At 47.6% G+C, this 25,513-nt stretch overlaps 1 protein-coding gene across 8 annotated transcripts in view; it reads right to left on the reverse strand.

Annotated features, from left to right (window-relative positions):
• The window catches only part of LPIN1 (lipin 1), a 117,687-nt gene that overhangs the window by 17,538 nt on the left and 74,636 nt on the right, over positions 1 to 25,513 (reverse strand). For all 8 annotated transcript variants that reach the window (XM_081264010.1, XM_081264005.1, XM_081264008.1 and 5 more), the window contains 11 exons: positions 24,170 to 24,299; positions 21,771 to 22,077; positions 20,927 to 21,020; positions 20,167 to 20,357; positions 18,216 to 18,309; positions 17,314 to 17,383; positions 13,797 to 13,889; positions 10,411 to 10,490; positions 3,650 to 3,776; positions 2,151 to 2,299; positions 1,615 to 1,701 (listed from right to left, as the gene is read on the reverse strand). In XM_081264010.1, coding sequence (XP_081120136.1) covers positions 1,615 to 1,701; positions 2,151 to 2,299; positions 3,650 to 3,776; positions 10,411 to 10,490; positions 13,797 to 13,889; positions 17,314 to 17,383; positions 18,216 to 18,309; positions 20,167 to 20,357; positions 20,927 to 21,020; positions 21,771 to 22,077; positions 24,170 to 24,299 — 1,422 coding nt within the window. The remainder of the gene's footprint in view (positions 1 to 1,614; positions 1,702 to 2,150; positions 2,300 to 3,649; positions 3,777 to 10,410; positions 10,491 to 13,796; positions 13,890 to 17,313; positions 17,384 to 18,215; positions 18,310 to 20,166; positions 20,358 to 20,926; positions 21,021 to 21,770; positions 22,078 to 24,169; positions 24,300 to 25,513) is intronic.

The following is a 25,513-nucleotide window of genomic DNA, read 5'->3' on the forward strand; positions in this document are numbered from 1 at the left end:
CAACTAAAAAGAATAATCTTCATATGCAACAAAACCCAAAGATATGACAGATAATTAAACATCATGAGGACATATGAGGGTAGAATGGATTTTTTTCTTTCTTTCTTTTTTCTTTTTCTTCTTCTTTTTTTTTTTTTTTAAAGTAAGTACAACAGCAAGATAGAACAGGTTGTCCACAGTATTTCTGGGAACAATTCACTAGCGGGTAGGGTAGGGAGGAGGCAGCCATAACCTTTACCTTGGAACTTTTAAAATTTCTGTAATCTGGATCTTTAAAGATCTTTTTAAAGAAGCATGCTTTACTCTTGTAAATTTTTAAAGATGAAATCTAGAAAGGGTTAAACCACTAGGCTGGGCATCTAAGAAGAAACCTGAATCTTGCAATCCACCAGATCCTCCACTGCAGGATCATAAGGTCCTGGAGTAAGCGACTGGCTGGTGCATGATGACCCCAACCATTTGCCACAGGACCGAGCACTCACAGGCACTCCATGAATGTTGCGTAAATGGAAGAATATGGGGCAGGGAAGACTATTTATTTGTCTGTGTGCAAAATTCCAGAAAGAGCTCTGACCAGCTAAACAACTCCCCACACCTCATCACCACCCATGTGGACCAGAGGTAAGCACATCAGGTTGGGAACACCGGACCTGAGATGCCCATCCGGACACTAAATATGTGATGTCCTCGTCTTGCTCACCCATGGAAGACAGGGCTCTCCTGACTCAGACACACCTCCAGCTCTCACTGGATGGAGAACAGAAGACACCGGAGGGAGAGGTGTTGGAGACTCTAGTTCACAGAAAGCTAGAGAAGGTGTAACTATGTGGATCAGAGGCGAAGTCCAGCAAGCCAGGATGGCAGGTGGAGAATCACTGAAGGGCTCCAACCCCTGGAGGCAAGCGGAGCAGAAGCTGTGGCCTTGGAGCCAGGCAACCAGGGTTTGAATGAGTCCTGCCCATTAGCAGCTACAGGATTTGGACAAATAATTTGAACTTTTCAAGTTGATTCCCCTTATACTCACACAGAAATGATATTACTTGCTTTTCAGAATTACTATAAGATCAAGGGAAGCAACACAAGTGCCCCACACGATGGCAGTTTGAGAACCAGTCACCACTTGACATCCCAGGTGTAGGCCCCAGCAGTGAGCATTGCCATCCCACTCACTGCGCACTCCACAGACCAGGTGGACACAGAGCGCACTGCAAGTTGACTTTAAGGACCAGCACCTCATCTAAAATTTGCATGGAGTCTGCAACTTTTTAGACCAGAGGTGATCACTTGGCACACATAAGCCTATCCTTTTGACTTTCCCTGGTTGAATCGAACCCCAGTCCCTCAGCTAACACTGCCACCTTCTTCTTTCTCCTAGCAATTTTTGACTCACCTACACTTTCTTTCTTGCTTCGTGGTCCTGACCCAAGTATGGAACTGTCAGGACTCTCTGTGCAACTTAGGATTCTCCACCCCCACTCTCCACTCCCACTGCCCCTTCTCGGGTTAGGTCCCCCATCTGCATAAGTCACCCCATGCCTGGCAGGAAAGACTGAGTTCAGAACGGTGCATGCGCCAGCGGTGCCAGGAAATAGGAGACGAGCACTCTGTACTTACTGGCTCACTTTATGGTACAACTTCGCAATGCCCTGGTGGGTCCAATCCTTCCCAAGGGTGGGCAAAATGTGGCCAAGGGTATCTGATCTAAATAAAGACAACGATGAGAAAAATAACAAGGTAACTTCAAAGGGATTTTTAAAACCTATTCAAATTCAACACACCATTCATACTTCAATAAAAAATATGAACAAGACCCAGGACACTGTGGATACAAAGCCCAAGACTCAAGTCATCAAGTAGACTGGTCAGAACGGGGTATAAGCCACAAGAGGGCGCCTTCAGTCTGACCACAGGCCAAGAGTTAGGCTTGCTAAATTCAAGTGAAGAGGCGCTGACCATTCCACAGAGGCCTTCTCCAAAAGCATCCAGGTCAGCAACCAAGGCAGAAAGATGGCACCCCAGGGAAAACCACCCCCAGGCCATGAAAGACAGCTGCTGAGGCCCAGGAGCTGAACTCTGGAGTCCCACCAGGCTCCCGAGGAGGAGCATGAAGTCCATCTGGAGACCAGGCTCCCACACTGAAGTTGTCTTACCTCGTGATGGTGCCGTCAATATCAGAAATGACGACTTTATCATCCCAGTTCCACAGATAGATGGTGCCTTCACAGCGACAGGTGCCTTGATACTGTGTGGTGACACTGAAAACCACGTCATTGGGGCCATTCTTCAACTTCAAGCTTTTCTGAAAAATATGAATAACTGCGTCTGCTTGAGAGAAGGCCCAGGGTGAGGGACATGGGCCTCTGTCTATGAGAAGGAAGCCAAAGTTCCAAAAGCAATCACAGCCCTGGGCCACCGTGAAGTTCCTCTCCTGCTGCTTGTTCTTGGTCTTTCTGGGACTGGACAGGCAACCTGAATCTCAGCTCCCAGGCCACACCCAGCACAGCATCACCCACTTCCCATAAGTATCCTGCTTCCAGGGTAATTCTGATATGATCCAGTGTTTCTGGACAGGGCTACATGACAGGCCATGAGCCTTGGCAAGATAAACTGTAGTTACAGAAGAGACATGTGAAGGTCCTGATATGGAGACACAAATCTAAACCAAATGTGAAAATGTTCCCTAAATAACCATGTTTTTCATGCTTATTTAAAATGTGTTTTTAATGGTTATTTTACTGACACAAATTAGAAAAAAGAAGGCTCAGTTATCAGTCATTATCAGCCACAGAATATAGTGGTGACCTAAAGAAATCATACTGAATTCAGAAAGTAAAATGACTTTTTGGGAGTTCTGAGTCTCTTTGCTGGGATGTTCTGGTGCATGCTAGCTGACTGCACAGACCCACAGGGCTGACTTCAGGTGTCCCCCAGATTGCTGGCAGGAGCCTATGTCACACAGTAACTTGCAGGCCACAGGACCTCATCCATGGCTAACATGGGTACCAGGGCCTGAACTTTTCCCATTAAATACCATAACTAAGACTGCTCCCCACTAAGTCAAATGCAAAAGACTCTATTTGCAAAATAGCAGGGATATTTGCTCTCTGAATGGTCATGGTTTGAAATAGGATACAAAGACAGAAGGGGCCTGGTTAAAGCTGGGCTACACACACACACACACAGACACACACACACACACACTTTCTCACAACACTATAACCAGATGATGCCCTTGCTACCTCATGTTCTCCCCATCCCATCGCCTCTCCTAGATTTCCACCAATTTAAGAGACGCATTTGTGTTAACAAACATCTCTCTTAAGCACCCTGAGAGATTTTCAGAAGTCTATTAGTCACTGATGTCTTGGGATAAGGGAGCTCAATCAGGGTGCCTTCTGCTGGGTCAGGAGAAAGGGGAACTTGAGGGAAGTCACGAGGGGGCCCACCTCAACAGGTGTCGGCGTGGAAATACGCCGAGTCCAAATGAGGGGTGTGATGCTGCCAGAGGGCAGCAGGTGCACTGGGGCAGGAAGGGTGCCACAAAGTACAAGTGGGAGGAGCATCCAAGCCTTCATGCAACCCCAAAGTCTGCACAACCATGGCCCCCAAGGACTTGGAGACACAGCCACACTGAGTCCGGGAGACTCACCAGCTGCTCCGATGTGAGCCTGAGAGTCTTTTTGTAGCTGACGTTAGACAAAAGAGGGAGGTGGCTCACACTGGAAGGCTTGGCAGCTGCATGCTCTTCGTCACTGGAGGATGATTCGTGCTTTATTCTGGAACACAGTGATGTAATCACAAATTAGAAAATGCATCTGGGCAGCCATTAAAAATGCATTAGCTCATGATATATCATCTTTCATACATTAGACTCAAATTGTGCTTTGAACTCCCATTTTCACCCCAAATACAGATTGCAGAATCACATCTGTTACATATTCACATTTTTACATAATGCCATATTAGTGACTGTTGTATTCTGCTACCTTTCCTATCCCCTACTATCCCCCCTCCCCTCCCCTCCCCTCCCATCTTCCCTCTCTACCTCCCCTGCTGTTGTTCAATTCTCTCCCTTTTTTTTTCCCTCCCCCTTGCCCCTCATAACCTCTTATAATTTTATGTATCCTTGAAGGTCTCCTACCATTTCCATATGCTTTCCCTTCTCTCTCCGTTTCTCTCCCCCCATTCATCTTTGTTTACTGTAGTCTTTTCCTCATGCTCTTTCTTCCTTTTCTGTTCTTAGTTGTTCTCTTTATATCAAAGCAGACATTTGGCATTTGTTTTTTAGGGCTTGGCTAGCTTCGCTTAGCATAATCTGCTCTAATGCCATCCATTTCCCTGCAAATTCTATGATTTTGTCATTTCTTAGTGCTGCATAATACTCCATTGTGTATAGATGCCACATTTTTTTTATCCATTCATCAATTGAAGGGCATCTAGGTTGGTTCCACAGTCTAGCTATTGTGAATTGTGCTGCTATAATCATTGATGCAGCCGTATCCCTATAGTGCGCTCTTTTAAGGTCCTCAGGGAATAGTCCGAGAAGTGCGATAGCTGGGTCAAATGGTGGTTCCATTCCCAGCTTTCCCAGGAATCTCCATACTGCTTTCCAAATTGGCCTCACCATTTTGCAGTCCCACCAGCAGTGTACAAGTGTACCCTTTTCCCCACATCCCCGCCAACACTTGTTGTTGTTTGACTTCATAATGGCTGCCAATCTTACTGGAGTGAGATGGTATCTTAGGGTGGTTTTGATTTGCATTTCTCTGATTGCTAGAGATGGTGAGCATTTTTTCATGTACTTGTTGATTGATTGTATGTCCTCCTCTGAGAAGTGTCTGTTGAGGTCCTTGGCCCATTTGTTAATTGGGTTATTTGTTATCTTATTGTTTAATTTTTTGAGTTCTTTGTACATTCTGGATATTAGGGCTCTATCGGAGGTGTGGGGGGTAAAGATTTGTTCCCAGGATGTAGGCTCTCTATTTACCTCTTTTATTGTTTCTCTTGCTGAGAAAAAACTTTTTAGTTTAAGTAAGTCCCATTTGTTTATTCTTGTTGTTAACTCTTGGGCTATGGGTGTCCTATTAAGGAATTTGGAGCCTGACTTCACAATTTGTAGATCGTAGCCAACTTTTTCTTCTATCAGACGCAGTGTCTCTGATTTGATACCTAGCTCCCTGATCCATTTTGAGTTAATTTTTGTGGATGGCGAGAGAAAGGGATTCAATTTCATTTTGTTGCATATGGATTTCCAATTTTCCCAGCACCATTTGTTGAAAATGCTATCCTTCCTCCATTGCATGCTTTTAGCCCCTTTATCAAATATAAGATAGTTGTAACTTTGTGGATTAGTCTCTGTGTCTTCTATTCTGTACCATTGGTCTACCTATGTAATGCGATAAATAATCAATAAAAAAAAAATTTAAAAAAAAAATAAATAAATAAAAATAAAATAAAATAAAAAGCAAACTATGAAATAGAAAAAAAAAAGAATTGTATGCAAAAAAATAAGAGAGCTCATATACAATGGCATAATTTGGTGTGAACACACTTTATATACAGAGTTACAAAAACTTGTGCTGTGAATGGATAATTATGAATGTAATGCACTCTATTCTTGTCATGTATGTAAGAAATAAATAAAAAGAAGAAAAAGAAAATTATAAAAAAAAAAAAATGCATTAGCCTAAGTCGATGACTCAGTCAATTGGGTCTCTCCGGAGAACTGTCTCCTGGGTGGTCATTTACCATATGGCATTAAATTTATCAATGAACCCTCGCTGCACCCCCCCCCATTCATGCAGCTCCAGCATTATTCATGGGGGGGGGGGTCACACTGCTCATTCACTTGCCTACTTTCTAGCCGCCACCACTCCCTCTCCACCAGCACATGTTCACTCCTAATCAGTAGGGTCAAATCCCTCCCGACCTAGGGACGCTAACACTCTTTCGCCTCTCTTCTCCTCCCATCTGAGGGGCAGGCCAAGCCCTAAGAGTCCAAATCGCACAAGTTCAACCTCATCTGTTCTCTGCATCTACCTATCCATATATGAGTCTACACAATTAGGGCACTTCCAGGACCTCTAAACAGGGGCCAGTGTAACAGGGAAGGCAGGCCAGTTCTCCCCCTGCAGGACCCCATCAGTCACCACACAAGCTGCCAGAATCCACAGCCAACACCCCAACTTTTCCACACACTCCTGTTGAGGGTGGGGGAGGGGGTCAGAGGAGCAGGGAAGAAATCAGTTTATAGAAAGCAGATCAGTAATTTGCTGTTCCCTAGATTAAAATCCTGCTACGACATCATCTCCAACCCAGTAATATCAGCTCTGCCTCCAAGGACCGCGATCTTTAAAAGCATCTTGGTGCCACATGAAGTGCTTAATAAATGCCTTAGTCAGAATGTCAAAGGCTGAGCACTCCCAGCAGGCCCATCTGACCCCTCACACACCTATACGCAAGACTCCAACACACAGAGCTCCACCCAATCTCCAAAGAAAGCGCCGACTTCTCTGTGCCAATGTCCCGTGGCCTACCACCTCCCGCCTGCCCTGGCATGCTCATTTGGGAGGCAGTACTGGAGACCCAATGCTGCTCTCCACCAGGAGACGTGAAGGACACTGCCACACAGCATCCCTCTCAGTGGGCACACTGGGCTCTGCAGTCCCGAGTGAGCACAGGCTCAGGAGAGGGTCTGCGGGCTTGTGGCCACGACCTGACTCACCCACCCACACTTCCCACACTACTGAGCACTGGCAATGCAGCCAGCGACCTGTCCCCTGCACCCCTAGTCTGCGCCCATCCCAGCCTGGGCTGGGAATGTAGACTTGGTGTCTCTGAGACAAAGTCCCAAAGAATAATTCCTGGTCAAAGGAGACAGAGAACACAGGCCAGCGCCCTGCCTGACCCATGGCAGCTGGGCCACTTGTGGGTGGTGAGGGGAGATGGCGCAGTGTTCAGCATCAGAGGGACCCAGGTCTCGAGCCCGAGTCTGAGGCTCGGCACCTGGACAGGTCACTTCTTTGCTTTCTGGTCTTTCTTCCCCTTAACCTGCCATGCGGGGAATACCGCCTCCCACCTCCCTAAAACTCTAGAGCACAGGCAGGGAGCCGCCTGGAGAATCAGCCCCAGGAAAGGCCTCAGCAGGGGAGGATTTCTCTCCAGGCCTCAGCCAGCTCATCTGTTAAAGGACACCCTTCACCAAAGTCCCTTCCCTTCTAACATCTATGGATCCTGTGGACAAACCGGCTCTGCCCAGCCAATAACCTGGAGGCTTTCCAGCGCGGTAGACTCAGTCCTGGAGTCAGCCAGGCCTGACAGACGTCCTCGTCAGCAGCAGGAGGACAAGACTACGGGCCCTTACTGACAAGGAAAATGTTTATGTTCCAACCAAACAGTTTGGACTGAAATGAGATCCAAATGTGAATGGAAGCTCTTGGTGAAAACAGATTGATGTGTGCCTCTGCCGGGAGGAGGAAGCCGCAAGGGGAAGAGCTGTGATTTCCATCTGCTGCTTTAAAAAAAAAAGCCACAAATTCACGCAGCATACCATGTTTGAAGGAACACGGAGAGGAAAACACAGACACGAAGCCTAACGGGAGTTGTACAGTTGGCTGCCGGCACTGCCAGCCCAGGACGAGGAGACGGTGGTTTACAGCTGCCGCCTTCCGGCCCTCGCCACCCTTTGCCACCCCGCAAGGAACAAAATGCCTCCCATTCAGAGTCCCCACTCCCTTCCGCCTCCGGCAACGGCTCATTAAATGTCGCTTGCGCTATGGAGCCTGCAAGCAGCAGCACAATACAACAGGTTCCCACCACTTGGAAATCTGTGCTCGTAAGAGAGGCTGGGAACGGCCTCAGAGTCAGCCCTCGTCACAGCATACATTTTTCAAATGGTGTTTTAATTAGTTGTATGGTGACAAGCTGTTTGCTCAATTATGGGACTTTGGGGACTGTTCTGTCAATCAAGTCTGTCAATTAGGAAATCATTCCAACGCCTTTTTTTAAGTTATCTGCATGAATCTAATAAGCAGACTAAAAGTCTAAGATGCCAGTATAAAGTAAAAGATTCATATTTCTCAAAAGAACTTTAGTCTTACTTCTTCTGAAATCTCAACTCATTGCACAAGAGTTAAAACTTTTCAGGTTTGACAAAGAAATGTTTTGACTAATTCAGAACGATAAAAGGTCCAACCGCGTCTACATAAAGGGAACAGCATTTCTCGTCAACAGGTAAGTGTGACTGCGTCAGACAGTGAGGAGAGCCGTCACAGCTCAAGGAACTACAAGCTGATGACAACTGACAACCCAACTGGGAAGAGCTACTGAAGTGTCCTGATGGCCCGCCACCCTCTGCCTGCCCAGTGTCCTCCTGGGGTGGTCCACACCACAGCCAGAAAGGGCAAAAACTGCAGTGGTGACAACAGTGGGGCCTCTGCCAGTGGTTGTCCCCACCGGTCCCTTCTAACTCACCCCAGGATGGGTCTGACTCACGGGTGGCACCACATGAGAGTGGAAACTGCATGGCTCTAGACAGATACACACCCCTCAGGTGACCACAGGCTGGACCAGGGGCTTGTGCATTCTGGTCACCTTGTCACGAAGCTATCATGAGTGAGCATTAGTGAATAGGAAGAAGGCAGGTGCTGGGGTCGTGAGCGCTGAGTGGAGGGCCTGGAGGGAGAGGCAGGTGCTGGGCCCACTCTTACCCACTCCACAAATGGAGATGCTGAGAGGTATGTATTCATGTGGCAGAAGACCGCTCAGAGGCTGACAACACCCTGCTTCAAATCATCCTACTCTGGTACCTTGGTATTTAGAAACCGTTAGAGGGACAGAGGGGGCTCCTGAGAATTCCAGGAAAACAGGGCATTTCCCGTACAGTGAACCCTCTGGTTCAAGTGCTTACATCATGCAGCTTAGTACCCTTGCTTGTGTCCTCTCTTTGAAGGCGGCCACCCCCTGCGCCGTCTCCTCCCAGCCCATGTGGGCATCAACCCCCCACTGGCGCCTTTGCTCAGATACATGAAGTACTCTGCCTGAGGCCACGCGTGAGCCAGGATTCCTAACCAGATCCACCCGACTCCAGAGGCTGCTGTCCCTGCTGGTCTTCCACAAGAGGAGCCACTTGCTGAAGATCTCCTGGCTTCACTCCCGGTACTGGACACACCCCTTCTAAGGACAGCCATGCTCTGCCGGGGCTCCGTCCTGAACACACCTGCCTTCACCCTTCCAAGCTTGCTCTGAGCCAAACTCAAAATTCCTGGAAAGCAACCAAATCACTGTGCCTGAGAGCCTGTCCCCAGGGAAAGAGCCAGAGACAGAGGGTGAGGGGAACAAACAGCAGCCCCCACACCCCAAGCCTTACACTAGGGTCTGGCTGAGTCACAGGAAGGCACAGAGCAGCAGAGTCCAGGTGGAAACGTACCACCGCTTGGGGTGCCACCAAAACAAAAAAACAAAAAAAAAACAGCAGTTTCCCTTCAAGAACATCCCAGCCAGATGAGTCCAGTCCCTGGACAGTCACATCCAAAAACAGTTGTCCCTGGTCCTGAGGAGTACTCTACCCACCTTATCCTTCTCCACAGAGAACAAGGAAATTAGCACATTCCCTGCTTGTCACCAACATGGCTTCCCACTTCCAGCAAATAATTCCAGAAAGAGAATTCTCTGTTTAAGACACTGACAAGAGGTCAGGACAGAGGACAGAAATCTAAGCCTGCTTCTCCCATAAACCGACCGACACACAGGGAAATCCATCAGTGCAGCAGCATCCATAACAGGCCTACTCCAGGCAGGCACTGGCTGGCCTCCAAGGATGTGCCCACAGCTCATCTCTACCCACAGAACAAGAAATGCAGTCTGGGTTTCTCACACACAGAAAGGCTGCAAGGTGAAGTAAAAGGGATACTACCAGTGTGGACCCCCCAGTATCAGCATGTCGATGTGGTCTGCCTCAAATTCCTACAAAGCTTAAGCTGAACACAAAACATCACTAACTGTGACCAGCAGTGTTAAAACCTAATCTCTCCAATGTAAGTTAATAGGAATCAGCACATGTTTAAACTGTACAGAAAGGGAAATCCTTCAAAAGGGAACTTATTTTCCCATCACCGTGAATGCTCACCCGCCATCACCATCACCACATCACCATGGTGATATTGGAGGACCACCACATGCAGGGCCATGAGCAATGCTCTAGTTCTGTTGTCTCATCTCAGGGTCACGTTGACCTTGCAAAGACTAATGGGAAAACCAATCTACATAATTGTCACTGAGGGCATCATAGAACTGGGCTGAGACCCAGGTGCAAGGCTTGAGCCACTGTGAAGCCTTCAGCATCCATGCGCATGTGCACAGCCCTGGGTATGGAAAGAAGTGGCCACACCCCAACAGGGCACCCGCCTGTACCTGGTGGCCATGCTCAGCTGTGACGGCTGCTCTCCAGTGCTGTGGCCCTTTCCAGCCAAGCACTGCTCGGGCTTACTCTCCTGGAGAAGAAGAAAAGAAAGTCAAGAAAAACCTCTTGCACTAAAGCTCACATTCTGCCATGGGCTCCCCAAGGACAGGCAGACCCCCAAGGTGGCCCTTCCCAGGAGCACCCACCCAGGGATGGCCCAGGAGGCTCTGGGTGTTTTCATCTGGGCAGGTCCCAGTTACTCCCTTGCTTATATGATTAAGCTGAGAAATATTTTTGACAGAAATGAGTGTTATCCATAAGTGTTCATGGCACGAAACCAAACTCCATCATTGCCGCAGCGTATGCAAACGCTTTTATCAAGGGCTGCTTGGATTCCTGTGGGCTTTCAAAATATTTGCTTTAAACTGCCAATAGAAATGCTTGAAAACGTTTTCACGCCATATTTTGCTTGGGGAAAATGTTGAAGCATCTTTCTCTCTTTCAATACTACAGTCTTAATAGGAAATGTTCCTGGGGTATATTGGGGAGACCCTTAGATCTCTAAGAAAACTCCAGGCCCCAGGCTTTTTCTCTCACTTCTTTTGGGGCAAGTCATGGAACTTCTCAGAGCCTCATTTCCCCATCTGTGAAACGGGTGAGATCACTGAGGCCCAGCACTGCAGTGAAGACGGAGAAACGTGCTGTATACACAGCATCAACCCCGATGATGGGCAGACACCAGCCCCAGAGACTTCCCACCAAGTCAGATGGGGCCAGACAGACATGCCAGGGGACACAGTGAGACCTCTTTATCTGTGGTCCTCTGGCTAGGAGGCAAGTTAATACTTCCACTGCAGCACTTTAATAAAGAAAAGGAACAACACAAACCCCATCACCAGATACCCTTCCCCACATACAATGCATATAAACTTGTTTTAAATACTTGTTAATTTTTTTATGAATACACAAAAAAACTGACATGATATACCCACTTATTTTTTAAGGAAACTTTGCCACTACTACTAACAATTTTTATTTAGTTTACTTGTGTTAAATAAGTATAGTTCTGCTTTTATTTTAGAAATGTTTAATCCAATAAATGCTCCTTACTTCATATTAGCATTCCCTCAATTACAATCAGTAGAAACAGATAAAATAAAGAGGTCTTTAAAATATTCTTCTATCTTAAACTCTAGAATATTCTGCCCAGGACTGCAGATGTAGTTCAAAAAAGTATTTGCTTGACGTGCATAAAGCTCTGGGTTAGATCCCCAGCACCATGAAAAATAAGTAAATACACAAATTAGAACATTCTGCCCTCTAGTAAGAAAATTGGAAAGCCCTTCACACTTCTGATTCCCCATGGGAAAGCATGTATCTGCTCTAGCTTGTTTGTAGACCTCAGAAGTAAAGGGACTCACATTAAAGCTCAGATGTGCTAACAGAAAATGTCAAAGAGCACCTCAATCTGGATAAAACTCTTCAATAGAACTTCTGCCTTTGAACAAATGGTACATTGAGTCCGATGGGTTTTCTTTCACTAGTTAAATAATATCATGATCACTACACGCTGCATTCCAAAGGTGATCATCATTCCGTCAACAATTACTACCAAAGCCCCAGTCCAATGTGGGCTCCAGGACTGCACCCCAGAGTCAAAGTTATGCATGGCCTCTCCCTTCATGGAGCTTAGGGTCTACCAGGAAAAAGACATGCTATCCAACAGTCAGACTACTGAGTGTATAATTATAAGTGTATAATTATAAACTCTGATGCAATTTATAAAGGAAAATCTCATAGGCAAGACTGCGAGAACAGACAATGGTAGAACACATTAATCTGCCAAGGGGAACTTGATCCGCTGGTTAAATAATAGCAAGGGAGTGTTGAGGGTCCTATATTCTCTGGGCAGAGAAAATAATAGGTGCAGAAGCCCTGGGGTAGACCATTTACTTTTAGCAGTTCTATTAAAGCACAGAAGGCAGGAGGAGAATGGTAAAGATAAGGCTGATGAGCAAGACAGAAGAAGTAAAGTATGTGGGTCTGGAAACCTCAGTCTATAAACAGGGAGCAACATCAACTGGACCATTATCCTAACTAGAACGATCCAGCTACAGGACAGAGAACCAAGAAGTGGGGGCGGGAACAGCTACACAGACCATCTGAGAGATGACAGCAGTTGAGACTTATGGGTGGAGCTGCAGAGAAGTGGATAAACAGGAGAGGCATTTATGATGGTAAGCCAAAGGGACCGACGGGGAGTGAGAGAAGGGAAGCACCTGGCCCATGAACAAACAGTGACACCATTTTCTATCTGTGGCTCCAACGAAGGAAGAGCTCTCTGGCGTACTAGGAATTCCATTTTAGAAATGAGTCTAAATGCCTTGAAGCTCCCCCGTGGAGGTGTCTGTCTGGTTAGCCACTCATAAACAATCCAGGAGGGACAAGGCACGCCTGGCCGGGAGATGAAGATGGGTCTCCAGATGCAGGGATGGAGGGCCAGGGAAAGCAGGGGCTATAAGCAGAGGAGAGGCCCGGGGACTAATCTTGAGGACCTTCAGAGAGGGCCAGCCTGGGGGAAGCCACTGGATTGGGAGGAAAGCCAGGCCACCCAGCCAGAGCCAGCGCATAAGTGCCCACGAGACAGCTGAAAGCTGGACGCAAAGGATGGCAGACATGGAGGGAAACCAGAGCTGCGTCACCTAGACAGCCACCTCAGGGGACAGATGGAGAGAACCAGGTCACTGTTCTGAGAGCACAAGAGGAAGGAAGGTACCAAAGTTTCTTAATTAAATTCTCACATTGAAACCCTTTTTACAGATTGGACATGAGGTTTCTGTGAAAGAACAGACTCTCCCAAGATGACCAGACGGGGCCTGAACAACTGGAAGGAGGAATGTTCTACTTACTGATGGAGGAAAGACCACAGGTGGATCAGACAGAGAGGAGTCAAAAACTGGGGCATCCATAAGACATACCTGAGTGGAGAAGTAACAGGGCAGCTGGTGTGCAAATGTGGAGCTCGGGGAAAGAGTCCCACTGGAGACGAGTCTGCACACGCCAGCGGGAAGACGGCATGTAAAATGAAACTGCCTTGGGGCTGGGGATGCGGCTCAGTGGCAGAGCTCCTGCCTGGCATGGGCAAGGCTCTCGGTTCAGTCCTAGCACCACAAAAAGAGCCAACCGGAAGAAATCAGCAAGGGAATGGATCTCTCTGGAGAGCAGGTGCAGGGACAAGGGCTGAGGTACACCATGCCTCCAGCAGGGAGCGACCTGACCAGGCTCCTACCTGACAGGTGACAGATGCAGATGGGAACCGCCTCTGCTCATTCCTCACCCTCTGTCCCACCCTCCCAACACCCCGAACGGCAGAGGCCATTTTGCTTTCTGTGCTTACCTCTTTGATTGTGGTGTTTCTTCCCCTCCAAGAAAACCACCATCTTCCTCCCTTTTTGGGCATCTTATCCCTCATGATAGATTCCACAGTGGCCTGTTTTAAATGGATGGTGACATAAATAATGGAACCAAAAAAAGATCAACTTAGCAATTTCAAACCAAAAGAAACAGACATGCAAATTAAAGAAAGATTAAAAAAAAAAAAAGTCAGAGAGAGAACAACATACTAATTGTGAATTTAAAATTTTAGAGAAGCAAAACCTAATGGTGTCCAAAATTTCATGAAGGTAACTTAAGCATGAAGACTTAAGAGGATGTTAAAGAAAAAACAAACAACAAATAAAATACAACACAACAACAACAACAAAAAAGAAAGCATTAAAAAATCATTAGTGATTAGTAAGACCAGAAGTTTTCAAACTAAAGTGGCTAATTGATCAAGATACTGTTACGTTCAATATGATGATTATAAAATAAAACATGAAATGATTAATATGGTACAGGATAAAATGATCTTAAACAAAAGGAAAAATTCCCACGACTTTTTAGTACATGTCAGTTTCCAAATTTTGACAAACTGAACTTAGATGCAAATGATTTAAAATCTCAAGTACTACAAAGAAAATTCACATTGACACCCTAAATACATGGAAGTTTGATGGGGAAGATTAAATATGAATTAAAAATCTTCTAAGTATTTCCAAATAACAGTATCTTAAGGCTAATTCCAAGACCCAAGTAAATGTTATCTCCCTTCCCTTCCTCGGTTTATAGAATTTTGAAGTAGCTGAGACCTTAGCTAAGAACATGGAAAGATGATCTGAGGTCCTTCAGCCCAGCAGGAAGCAGCCAAGTGGAAAGGGAATAATCCACAGGGTTGGCCTGAAGTCTGCTACTTTTTGCTGTCTAAAAGATCCTGATCTGACCCCAAAGAAGCCCTGATATACCAAGATGTAAGTCATACATACATCAGTCATGAAAATGATAATGCATAAAGACATCAATACCCCGTCCCCCCAAACTCACCCATTAAATATAACAAACCTCCAACTGGGGGGGGAAATAAAAGAAACTAACAGTGTGATGCTTCAGATGCAGACACACTGATTCTAAATTTCATTTGAAAACAAACAAAAATATCCAAGAAAACACTTATAAGTAGAAAAATAAGGCACAGCCCTCCAGGCTATTAAAATGTATTTGAAAGCTACAGTAATTTAAAAACGCAGTGTTGATCCATAAGTAAATACATCACTGGAACAGGAAACCTAAAATTCAGAGTTAGCAATAAATTTAAGTGCATAGAGAAACTGAGTGTGATGGAGTTGTGACTACCAATCAGAGGGGGAAGGTTATTTAATAAATGATATCAAAATAATTCAGCTGCCTTGTCAGACCCTGGGAGCTTGATTTCAGAGAAGAAATCAAGTCTCAAACCAGCCTCCCCTTTCTTTCCTGGCAAAGGATCCAAAACTCGATACTCAAGAACCACGCTGCCATGAAGCACTGGGGAGGCGGAGACGATGGCAGCCACCCCAGGTCCCACAGGCGAGTTCCGGAGGATGGACCCTGACCGGCTGTGCCTTTCCAGTCACTCCACCACCTGCAACACTGGCCTTGGGGGTGCGGGAGCCTGGGCCAGTGAGACACGAGGAAGCTGCCCACCCTCCCCGCTGTGGGTGCTGCTGTGTAAGGAAAGTACACAGCAATCATCCCGTGACGGCAAAGGAAAAGCCAGGGACATCAGAGAAGAAATCAAGTCCCAAACCAGAACATCTAAGACTCTCATTATGATAAGAATTATTATCATAATAAATCCATATGATTTAGGCCACTTTTAGTCACTGTGCTTTCTAAATGAAAAGTATCCTGATCCAGTAACCACTTGGGAAAAAAACTGGTTTGGTTCCCAAAACCTCCCTGATTCCTCTCAAAATAAAATATAGATGGGTCAAAGATTTAAAATAAAGTACTAGAAGAAAATACAGAACCATATGCCACTAGTTTTGGAAATGGGGAAGGCAGACCATTCCAACTGATACAAATCCCAGCAGCCATCAAAGATAAACTCTGCAAGTCAAAAAATCTACTGCCTAAACCTGTTCAGTATTCATATCACATATCACAGGACTAATTTAAGTTTTACAGCCATGTGTATTTATTTTCCTGTAAATTAAATTAATTAACTATATTTCTATTGAATTGGTCTTTTTTTCTTAAAAATTTGCAAAACTTGAGAAATTTAACATAAAAAAAATTATCCCAGGCCATGGATACCTTGAGAAATCTGGCAAGGACAACATAAAAACCACTCTGTTGATCATGCCTCAGAGTCCACAAACACACACACACACACACATGTGCACAAATATACCACCATACACATGTACATAAACACATGTGCATGTACATGTGTACACACATATGCACACACATGCAAGTGTGCACGTATACACAGGTATTGCACACATGCACACACATGCATGTACATATGCATGCACACCACCATGCACACACCTCCATACACGCATTCATGTACATGTGTGTGCACTCACATGCACACGTGTGCGCCATGCATATATGCACACACAGTATGCACACATACATACCAATATGTACACTCATATGTTCACATACACACATGTACAAGCATATACAGGTACACATATAAGCCTATGCACACACATACATGTGTATGCTCGCGCATGCATACACATGCACACATACAAGTACACGTATGTGCGTGTACAGATGTACATACCTGCACACATGCATGCACATATACATGCATGCATGTACACATGCATGCACACATGCACATATAGAGAGATGTGCATATACACACACGCACACACATTGAAGGAGCAGCACAGACTCAACAGTAGGATTTGACCTCCAGGACCTCCAGCATTAGAACTTTTAGACTACAACAGCACGGCCCCATCGAGCACTTGCTAAGTGTACCGAGGATACGAACAAGTCTAAGATGGCATCTTACACAAAAACAAAGTATAATTCAGTAGGCAGACGTAACATTGAAAAAATTCACAACTTCAGGCCAAGTGTCCAGTGGGCTTCCCGGGGCAGGCTGAGCACACCATGGGCTCACAGGTGGGATCTGCCCTCCTAACTGGACCCTTTCCTGCAGGACTCACCTACTGTCATATGCAGGCTGCGAGCTGCCAGATCCTGGGGGGCTCTGGCCCTGAAGACCTGGGTCTGATACTCTGCCTCCCTGCCTACTGCCACCCACCCTCACACGGCTCTGCCCGCTGACCACCATATGCTCCTTCCTACCCATCATCCTCGTCTGCACTGCCACAGTGGGAGGTCTGCCGTGTAAAGAGCGGGAAGGTGTTCAGGGTGCAAAAGGGACACCTGGCCTGCTCCCAGACTTCAGGAAAGCACAACATAACTATCAGTGAGGGTCTAAAATAAATGTTCCATATCAACCCCACCCCACCCCCACAACACAGCCATCACTTAGTGCCCCATTTCTTTGTCAGGTTACAGCTCACCTTTGGCAAAGGTTTCTGGAAGGCCTGCATTGCCAGCAGTAGAGGTGCTGCCGTCGTCCAATTATAATATCTAACAAAACAATGAGAAGTTTGTCACTAGACCATTGCCCAAACCTAAAGTCTTTTGTTCTTTGGTACTGGAGATTAAACCCAAGCGCACTGCACCACTGAGCTACATCTATAGCCCTTCTTGTTTTTTGAGACAGGATCTCACTAAGTTGCTCAGGCTGTCCTTAAACTTACAATCCTCCTGCCTCAGCCTCCCAAATTGCTGGGATTATAGGCAGATACCACCACACCCAGCTATCATCATGCCAAGTGATGATAACTTTCCATGGAAAGTTCTGGAATGCCAGTGAGCCCTCAAGGAGCTCAATACTGCTGCTCCCTTCCTGTCCTCTCCACAGACCCCAGCCACACTGGCCAGCAAGGGGCCCAGCTGCAATCATGGCAGCAGGATAAAACCTAGACCTGATGTCAATGACACTGCCAAGTCCCAATGAGTGACTGCACCAAGCACCAATGCTGGGGGAGGGGAACCAGGTAGTCTACATTAATCAATAAAATGTCCACAATTTCTGCTCAGAGAAGTCCACAGAGACACCTGCACCTCCCTTGACTTTGCATAATGGCACTTTTGAAAAGTGGGCTACTCAAGGTCCCAGGCTACAGATTAAACTCCACAGCTTTACACCATCAATTGTAAAGTCCAGTGCAGATGAATACTGAAACCCACAGGCCAATCATCACCTCGACCTATCAGCTACACAGGCCAACAGTGAGGACACACAGGACACCTCACAACACCTGTGTTTCATCTGCTTTAAAGTTAACATCCAGGTGTCTGTACTGGCGGGAACCACGGGGCCCCGGGTCAAGCTGCTGCCAAGACAGGTACTCACTTATTCCCGATCTTCACCACAAGATTGGGGTCATCGATGATAGCAGGGTTGTCCACAAACTGCTGATAGGACACGGCTTGCTCCAAAAATGCATCTATAATGGCATTTGTAAGGAATAAATGAGAAATACAAAGGGAATTGGGCCCTCATTCATTCACAAGTATTTCCAAGAGCAGAAGTCTCCACTGCGCACACAGCCTGTAGAACGGAAAAGGCGCCCGTGCTTGTTTGGGGCAGTGTCTGCACTAACATGAAGGAGGCTGCAGTCGAGCCTGCAGGTGTGGAAGACATGTGTTCTCCCGCACACATGGGAGTGGTGCGTGTGCTTGCACAGAGGGGCATCCACACAGGCAATCTGATGGCTCTGCAGGGCAGGGAAGCCAGGCTTCAGCTTAGTCACCCCAGTTGGTAATGGGGCAATTGACTCCTCTCCCCAGGCCTCAGCCCCTCCTTTGCAGCACAGTAATGAGGGCAACTTCCTGGGGGCTCATGAGGAAGGACAAGGTCATGCGAGGAAAGCAGAGTAATCGATATGGGCAGCTGTGGTACTGGAGCTGTCGTCTGTGGGAAGAGGGGTGATGTGAGACCCAGTGCTAACCGTGCCCAGCCTCAGGGGAGAGGCAGCACCACTGTGCCCAGGGCAGCAGGAACAGGAGGACACTCAGTGAGGGGCTGCGGCCTGAAACCCTGGCTTCCAGTCAACTTTCAGTTCAGCTGGACGGTCCCGTGGGCCTTGACCAGGGGTCTGACCATCTCCCTGGCCCTGACCCATCAGATATTGAGAATCACCTCTGTCCATGGGCAAGCTTGGTCATGAACAGCAACCCAGATTGGCCAGAACACACAGCCGCAGAATCCTGAGACCACAGGGTGTCTCCTCAGAGCTCCTGACCTCCTCTGCACAGACAAGACATTCTTGAGCTCCCACCCATGAGCCAGCTCAGGTGACCCACCTGTCCCATTGCTGCTGTCCCCTCCCCCACCAGCTGCATGTGTACTGAGGAGGGGGTGCCAGCAGGACACTGGCCACCTCCATGCCTTTAACTGGTCCCAGGAGTGTGCTTGTCCCATGGTGACCTCAGGAACACACTGGGGTTGGCTATTAAATGTGTGATCTTAGGAAGATGCCACAGAGCAGCAGAATCAAGCCCACCATGAAGGACCAGCTGGTACAGGGGCCAGAACAGGGGCTCCAGTCTTTATGTGAGAAGAAATTTTTAAAGTCTAGAAGGGACTTTAGGATGAAGATGGGTCCAGGATGGTTTCCCTGGGCAGGAGAGAAAAGTGGCGTGGCTCTTGCACGGCAGGGCCTCCACCCCATGCCCTGCTAGAAACAGTGGCCACGGGACAGAAGAGAGACCCGTGGTGGTGGAGGGGCAATGCTGGCAGCTGGGTCACTAGACTCTAGTAAGAGTCATCAGCCGACAACTGCCAACAGGAGCGGAGTGGGGGGGGGGGGTTCCTGGGTGTCTCGCCATGTAACTGTCACTAGGAAATCACTGTTCGGAATACATCAGATGCTATGAATTGACCATCCAAGCCTGCCCTAATGGCACCCTTCACCCCGCTGGGAAGCATCTCCACTCTTCCTCAGACAGACTACCCCTGAGCCCCACACCTTCTGCACACCTTCCCCTGCGCCTGCTCTGAGAAGACCGCCGTTTCCCCAGACAGTGGGCCCCTGACAGACAGCTTTGCAGGGCTGTCCAAGGCACAGGGGACACCAGAGGTGCTCAGCAAACACACATGATGACTGGCCCCCAGAGCCTGTTGCTGCCCAGAGCCATGTGTAACCAACAGCACCCCGGGGTCAGCTGATGGCCAGCCAGGACCTCTGGGCAGAGCAACAGTGAGTGGCTCAGCCAATCCAACCACAGCCAGAGGCCAGCTGCCTCCGACATGACCCATCACAGCAGCCCACACCTGGGCCTCCTAACCACGGCCACAATACCTTTCGTGATTTCCCGGTGGTCACTGAGGCCCCCACAGAGGGAGATGGCAATGGACGGCAGGTCCCTCAGGCCGTCCGAGGTGCTCTCCATGCCACTGTCAGCGCCCGAGCTGCCCACAGACTGCGGGGACTGGTTGGCTGACCGGGCTCCGTTGTCGCTGGTGTGTTTGGCGAGCGCTGGAGGCTCTCCGCTGGAAGAGGGAAAGCTGCAACTGCCGAGGGTCCCCCTCCTGGGTCCCCCCGCAGCACCACATGACCCCTCAGGACAGGCTTGTCACTACAGCACCCAAAGGTAAATGAACTGCCTTGAAGAGAAAGTACCCGTTTGCCACCTGTTACATTCTCCCTGTAGCCCTCCCAACCCTGGGAGGGCACGGTTCTCGACTCTCGCCCTCCCAGACACGGCCCTCCCTACAGCCCAGGAGAGCTCACACTGGGTCCCCAGGACCACCAGAAAATCTCCCCGGGGAGGGGAAAACAGAGCTGCCAGCTGCTCTTACTTGAGTTGTGGCCACTGGATGCTGAGACCCAGCTAGCCCCGGACTTCACTGTACCACCCATTCCCAGCCCCCAGCCTCTCACCCTCATGTCCCCAGAAGGTGGGGGTGCCGCAGGCCCACACAGGTCGAGCAGGCCAGGCCGCGGCTCCCACTGCTGTGCTCGCCCACTTTCCAATCAGGCACTGTCAACACAAGCGGGACTCACACGAACTAATGCTCAAGTTATAGAAAACGAAAGGAGGAATTAAAGGAAATTTTACTTTTTGGGAAAATACAGGGCTGCCACCTCAGGATCCATGTCTGTGAGGTCGTCCAAATAGACGCCATCAGCACCGAGGTGTCTGCTTCGTTTATCTGAAGGAACAAATGGAAGCAGTTGGAAAAGTGCTCTCCAGAAACCACCTTGCGGACCACACCTCCAGGAATAGCATTTTAGCTCAACGTGCAGATGTGTCCCTAAATACCCAAGAACTAGGGTAAGAGGTGCAGTGGGCAGCCTCGCTGCAGGGCCAGCTGCCCGGGTCTGAACCAAGGCTCCAGCTTCCCACTGTGCGGTCCTAATGGAGCCCCATGGCTGCACTCAGCCCCAGCCCGGCATCCAGAGAGAGCCAAGTTGTCCTGAGCCCTGGAGGCACTGGAGCCATCACAAGATCATCACTGCTATTAATGACCAACACTTTCATAAAGCACTACCCGTTAACACCCCGAGACACAGCACTCTAACTTGGGGCACGGCCAATCTCTGTACACCATGACTTCAGACTTCCTCTCCACAGAAACTGCACAGAACTGCCTAGGTGATGATGAGGCTCGACATCATCGCCACTAACAGGCAATCAGGGGAGCACCTCAGACTCCCAGATAGGAATGCTCAGTTAGTAGAGTCTACAAAACTACTCTGAAATCTGTGGTCCCCAGAATTCCCAGGTATTGAGGATGAGGGACACTCAACATGCACACTCAGCAAGAAAGCACAGATTAGATGCTAAGACTGTGGTGGTTCGTGTCTGCCTCGAGGCATTCTGAAGTGAACTCTGGGAGGAAGGAATTCAAGTGCCCAGTGGATGCGAGTCTGTGGGAATGAGCTGGGCACAGGCCGCACACCTCTTTTCCTGGAAGGAGAGTCCGTCTTGCTTGCAGTGGGCACTGCACTGGCAGCCGGGGCCTTGAGTTCTTCCGCCATAGGCAATGGCGGGGCTGCTGCTCCCAAGGCCTCTAGGTCTTCTTCACTGACAAAATGCACCTCTGTCGGAGGCTTATTCTGGTCTGAAAGAGGCCCTCTGGCCAAAGTTGGTGATTGGTCACTAAAAGTATCTGAAGATTCACTGTGAATGGTCTGAAAGTGAGTTTTATCACAAATTTTTCTACTGCACAGTGGGCTGGACTCTTTCATCTTGTGTGGAGAAGATGACTAGAACAAAACAGAGAGAGAGAAGGGAGAGATTTGAGAACAGGTCCAAGCATGAGCAAAGAGAAAAACTGACTCAAGCCATCTGTGGCAGAGACTTAAACCTCGGGATTCACCCAGGGATTTCCACACCTGCCCAGAGGCCTAGAAACCAAGAATAGAAGTTCCAAAGCAAATGAACTTGCATATACAACATCAACTGCCAAAAAGAAGTAAATGAGATCAGTAATGGCCAAGGAGTGGAAGCAACCCAAGGTCCCTCATCCTCAATACCTGGGAATTCTGGGGACCTCAGCAAAATGAGAAGCAGACTCACACAATGGGATATTTTGCAGTGATGAGAATAATGCATTACAACTACTCAGAAGGATAAGGATGCATCTTGCAAAACTAATCTCTGCTACTGCAAGACAGAACGCTCATCTTTGTGGGGATGGAGGGGTCAGCATGGCCCTCCATGCTGCTGGCCTGGTCCTGCCTCTCCCTCTGGGAGCAGGGCGCCTAGATGAGCTCACACTGTGAAGACTCCCTGAGCCCCCACTTGTGATCTGTGTATTTCTCTATGCCTGTGTTACATTTCATTACTAAGTTCACCCCTAGATCACAAGTGAATAAGTGAAGATTTGGGGGTTGCTTGTTCAAATGGGAGGGGAAATCTCATTTCTGATTCTACTGCACTAGAGATTACCTGCTGTGGAAAAACAGGACTCAAACAAAAACCAAAATGCCATTTTCAGGCTAGGAAGGGAAGGGAATGCAGTTACTCTGCATCTGATCTGCAATGTCTACTACAGACAAAGCCACAGATCTGTGGTTACAACTGTAGAAGTGATAAGTCTTCATGTTCACACTCTGCCTCAAGCAACTACAGACAGACATGAATTTGTAAAGCTCACTGGCTGGGTCACCACTACAGCTCATGGGCAGAGAATCAGCATTTATATAAAAGTTAAGCACAGGCAAGAAAGGGATGGATCCACAGCTTTAGCCTTAACAGACTTGCTCTCCAAAAAGCTGCCCACCTGACGCTGCAAGAAATGCCTCCAATCTGACTCATTCCTTCCTTCACAAACAGTCACTGTGGTACAGGAGGCTGTGACCTCTTCCAATAACCTCAAGTTTTTGTTTTTTGGGGTTTTTTTTTAAGCTGACGATATGATAGAATTCGAAATATTTATAATACATTGGAATACAAGAAAAAATTTTTTCAAAGAAAAGACTGTGTCCACTCCATACTTTTAGAAACGCATCTGTTGCCACTCCTGTGTACTTGAGGTCAACCGACTACATTGTGCAGCTAGGGAATCAGGCTAGGTATGTGGCACAAACAAGGAGGAAGAAAGCAAATATTCAAAGGGCTTCTGCAAGCCACACACTCCGCACAAAGTATCTCTTCTAATCTATGGTCTTCTCTCATCTTACAGGTAACAACACGAGGCTACCTTTCTAGAGAGTGCTGGAGTACAGAGTGAGCTGGCCTCCCAGGCCCTCCGCCCCATGCATTCAGCTGCTTCTCTGCTTGCTGTTCAAAGAGTCAGATTCAGAGCTCTATCAACAACGAGGGTCCAAAAATATTTACCACTTGACAAATCAAAGCCTGAGAATTTCCTGGTTTATGAGGCTCACAACCTAGTGTCCTATTCCACATCTGCCTGAGGGACACAGGAACACATGGATCCTGGCCCTCATGGCTCACTCAGCCCTTGATTCAAAGGGCTCAGCCTCAAGTGTCTCTTCCTGTGGTGCTTCTCCCATCACCACTGACCTCGCGGAAGTAACGCTGGGTGGGACTTTCTGTTTATGGCTTCTAGACACTGCGGTTTCTGTATAGGTTTTTTTTTATTTGTTTTATAATTTTATTTTAGTTGTAATATAAATTGAAGACCCTAAGAGAGATCCTGTATGTTTAAAATATATAAATGCAAGACCCTTTTATAATGTTGATAATGCACAAAAAAGCAATTCTGCTGTTCAATGTGGTTTTGTTGACTAATATCTCCTATGGTTACGCTTTGCTGTGATGTGACATTAATTCCTCATCATTAAACTTAGGTAGAAATCCTCAGTGTGGGGCGGGATGGAGGGGGAGACTCACCTTTGCTGCCTGTGGCAGCTCTCCCCAGAGCCAGAGCATTTCTAGGTTGCTCTTCAGTGCTGACCTATCCGTCGACTTACTGACCAGCTCGGAATCACTTTTAGGCGTCGAGGGTCGGGAACCTGAAGGACTTAAAAATAATAGACCCATAATTTAGATAAGGAAAAAAAATTTCCATTGCTTTGTGTCCAGGTCTGTGGTTCACATAGCCCAGAAAATGCACCCAACACTGTCATTCTCTATGGAACATAGCCTCATGACAATTCCTGATTTAGCCACCAGGGGTCCCGCATCTGTCTCTAGGTGTGAGTGGTCCCAGGGGGCAAGTCTTAAGAACCTGCTGCCAAGCAAGGTAGACAGTGAGAAATGGCTGTAGCGAGAAAAGGAACATTGAGAAAGAGAGAAGCAAAGGTAAAGGAAACTAGTTCCCTCCACCAAGACCACCATCCTTTCACACCTGTCCTGGGCTCGCCTCCCTGACTCCTTCCAAATCAAGTGTCCCAACTCCCAGACAGCTGCAGAGGATCCTGGCCAGCTCTGACATTACACCGAATATTGAAAATATTTACAAATCTGCATTAGTTCTGAAAACTAGAGAAACTGTATCATGTAGCAATTTCCACAGAGAAACTCTATAACAAGGCAGGAGCATCATCTCCCAAGCTCTCTTCCAGGGACACTCCCAATTTGCTAAGGCTCCTTCTGCACTGACCTCACACCACTTCACTCAGGCCAGCCTCTAAGTAAGTGGCTGCAACAGGCTGTCCCCTCCAGGTTTTCTATATTTTTACTCCTAACACCTGAACAAAGTTTTACTTCTGTCCAACCAAACTGGATAAAAGAATCAAATATGTTCAAGATTCCCATAGCATACTAAATAACACAGAGACAAGAAGAAAATACCATTTACTTAATTCTTGAATTATTCCCCTATATCAATTTCCTCCAAGGGAAGATGGCAGAGTCTTTAAATAAAGCAGGAAACAAAGAGACCACAACTTCCCCTCACATCTCCTTTCACAGACCTTATCTAGCCTCCTCAGCAACCTCTCATTGATGCGCACGGTCTCCTTTATCTGTCTGAGTTAGAGTTCAACTCCAGCTGAATATAAACACTTTCCTGTCAGTAAAGGAGAGCTAATGACGGTATGTAACTTGTGGCCAACAGAGGTGTTCCCTGTGGCTAACCGGATGTCCTTTAGTCAACTCATTTGCAGCCAACACACTGAATGCGCTCTTCCCACTGAGGTGCACATAGGCTGGTCCCTCCCACCTTGGTGCTGGCTGACCACTGAGTTTTCCAGGTGGCACGAGCTATGGGGCAGCCCCCACACTGCAGTTCAT

The sequence above is a fragment of the Spermophilus citellus genome (assembly GCF_964194105.1).
Source record: "Spermophilus citellus genome assembly, chromosome: 13".
Taxonomy (NCBI): Eukaryota; Metazoa; Chordata; class Mammalia; order Rodentia; family Sciuridae; genus Spermophilus; species Spermophilus citellus.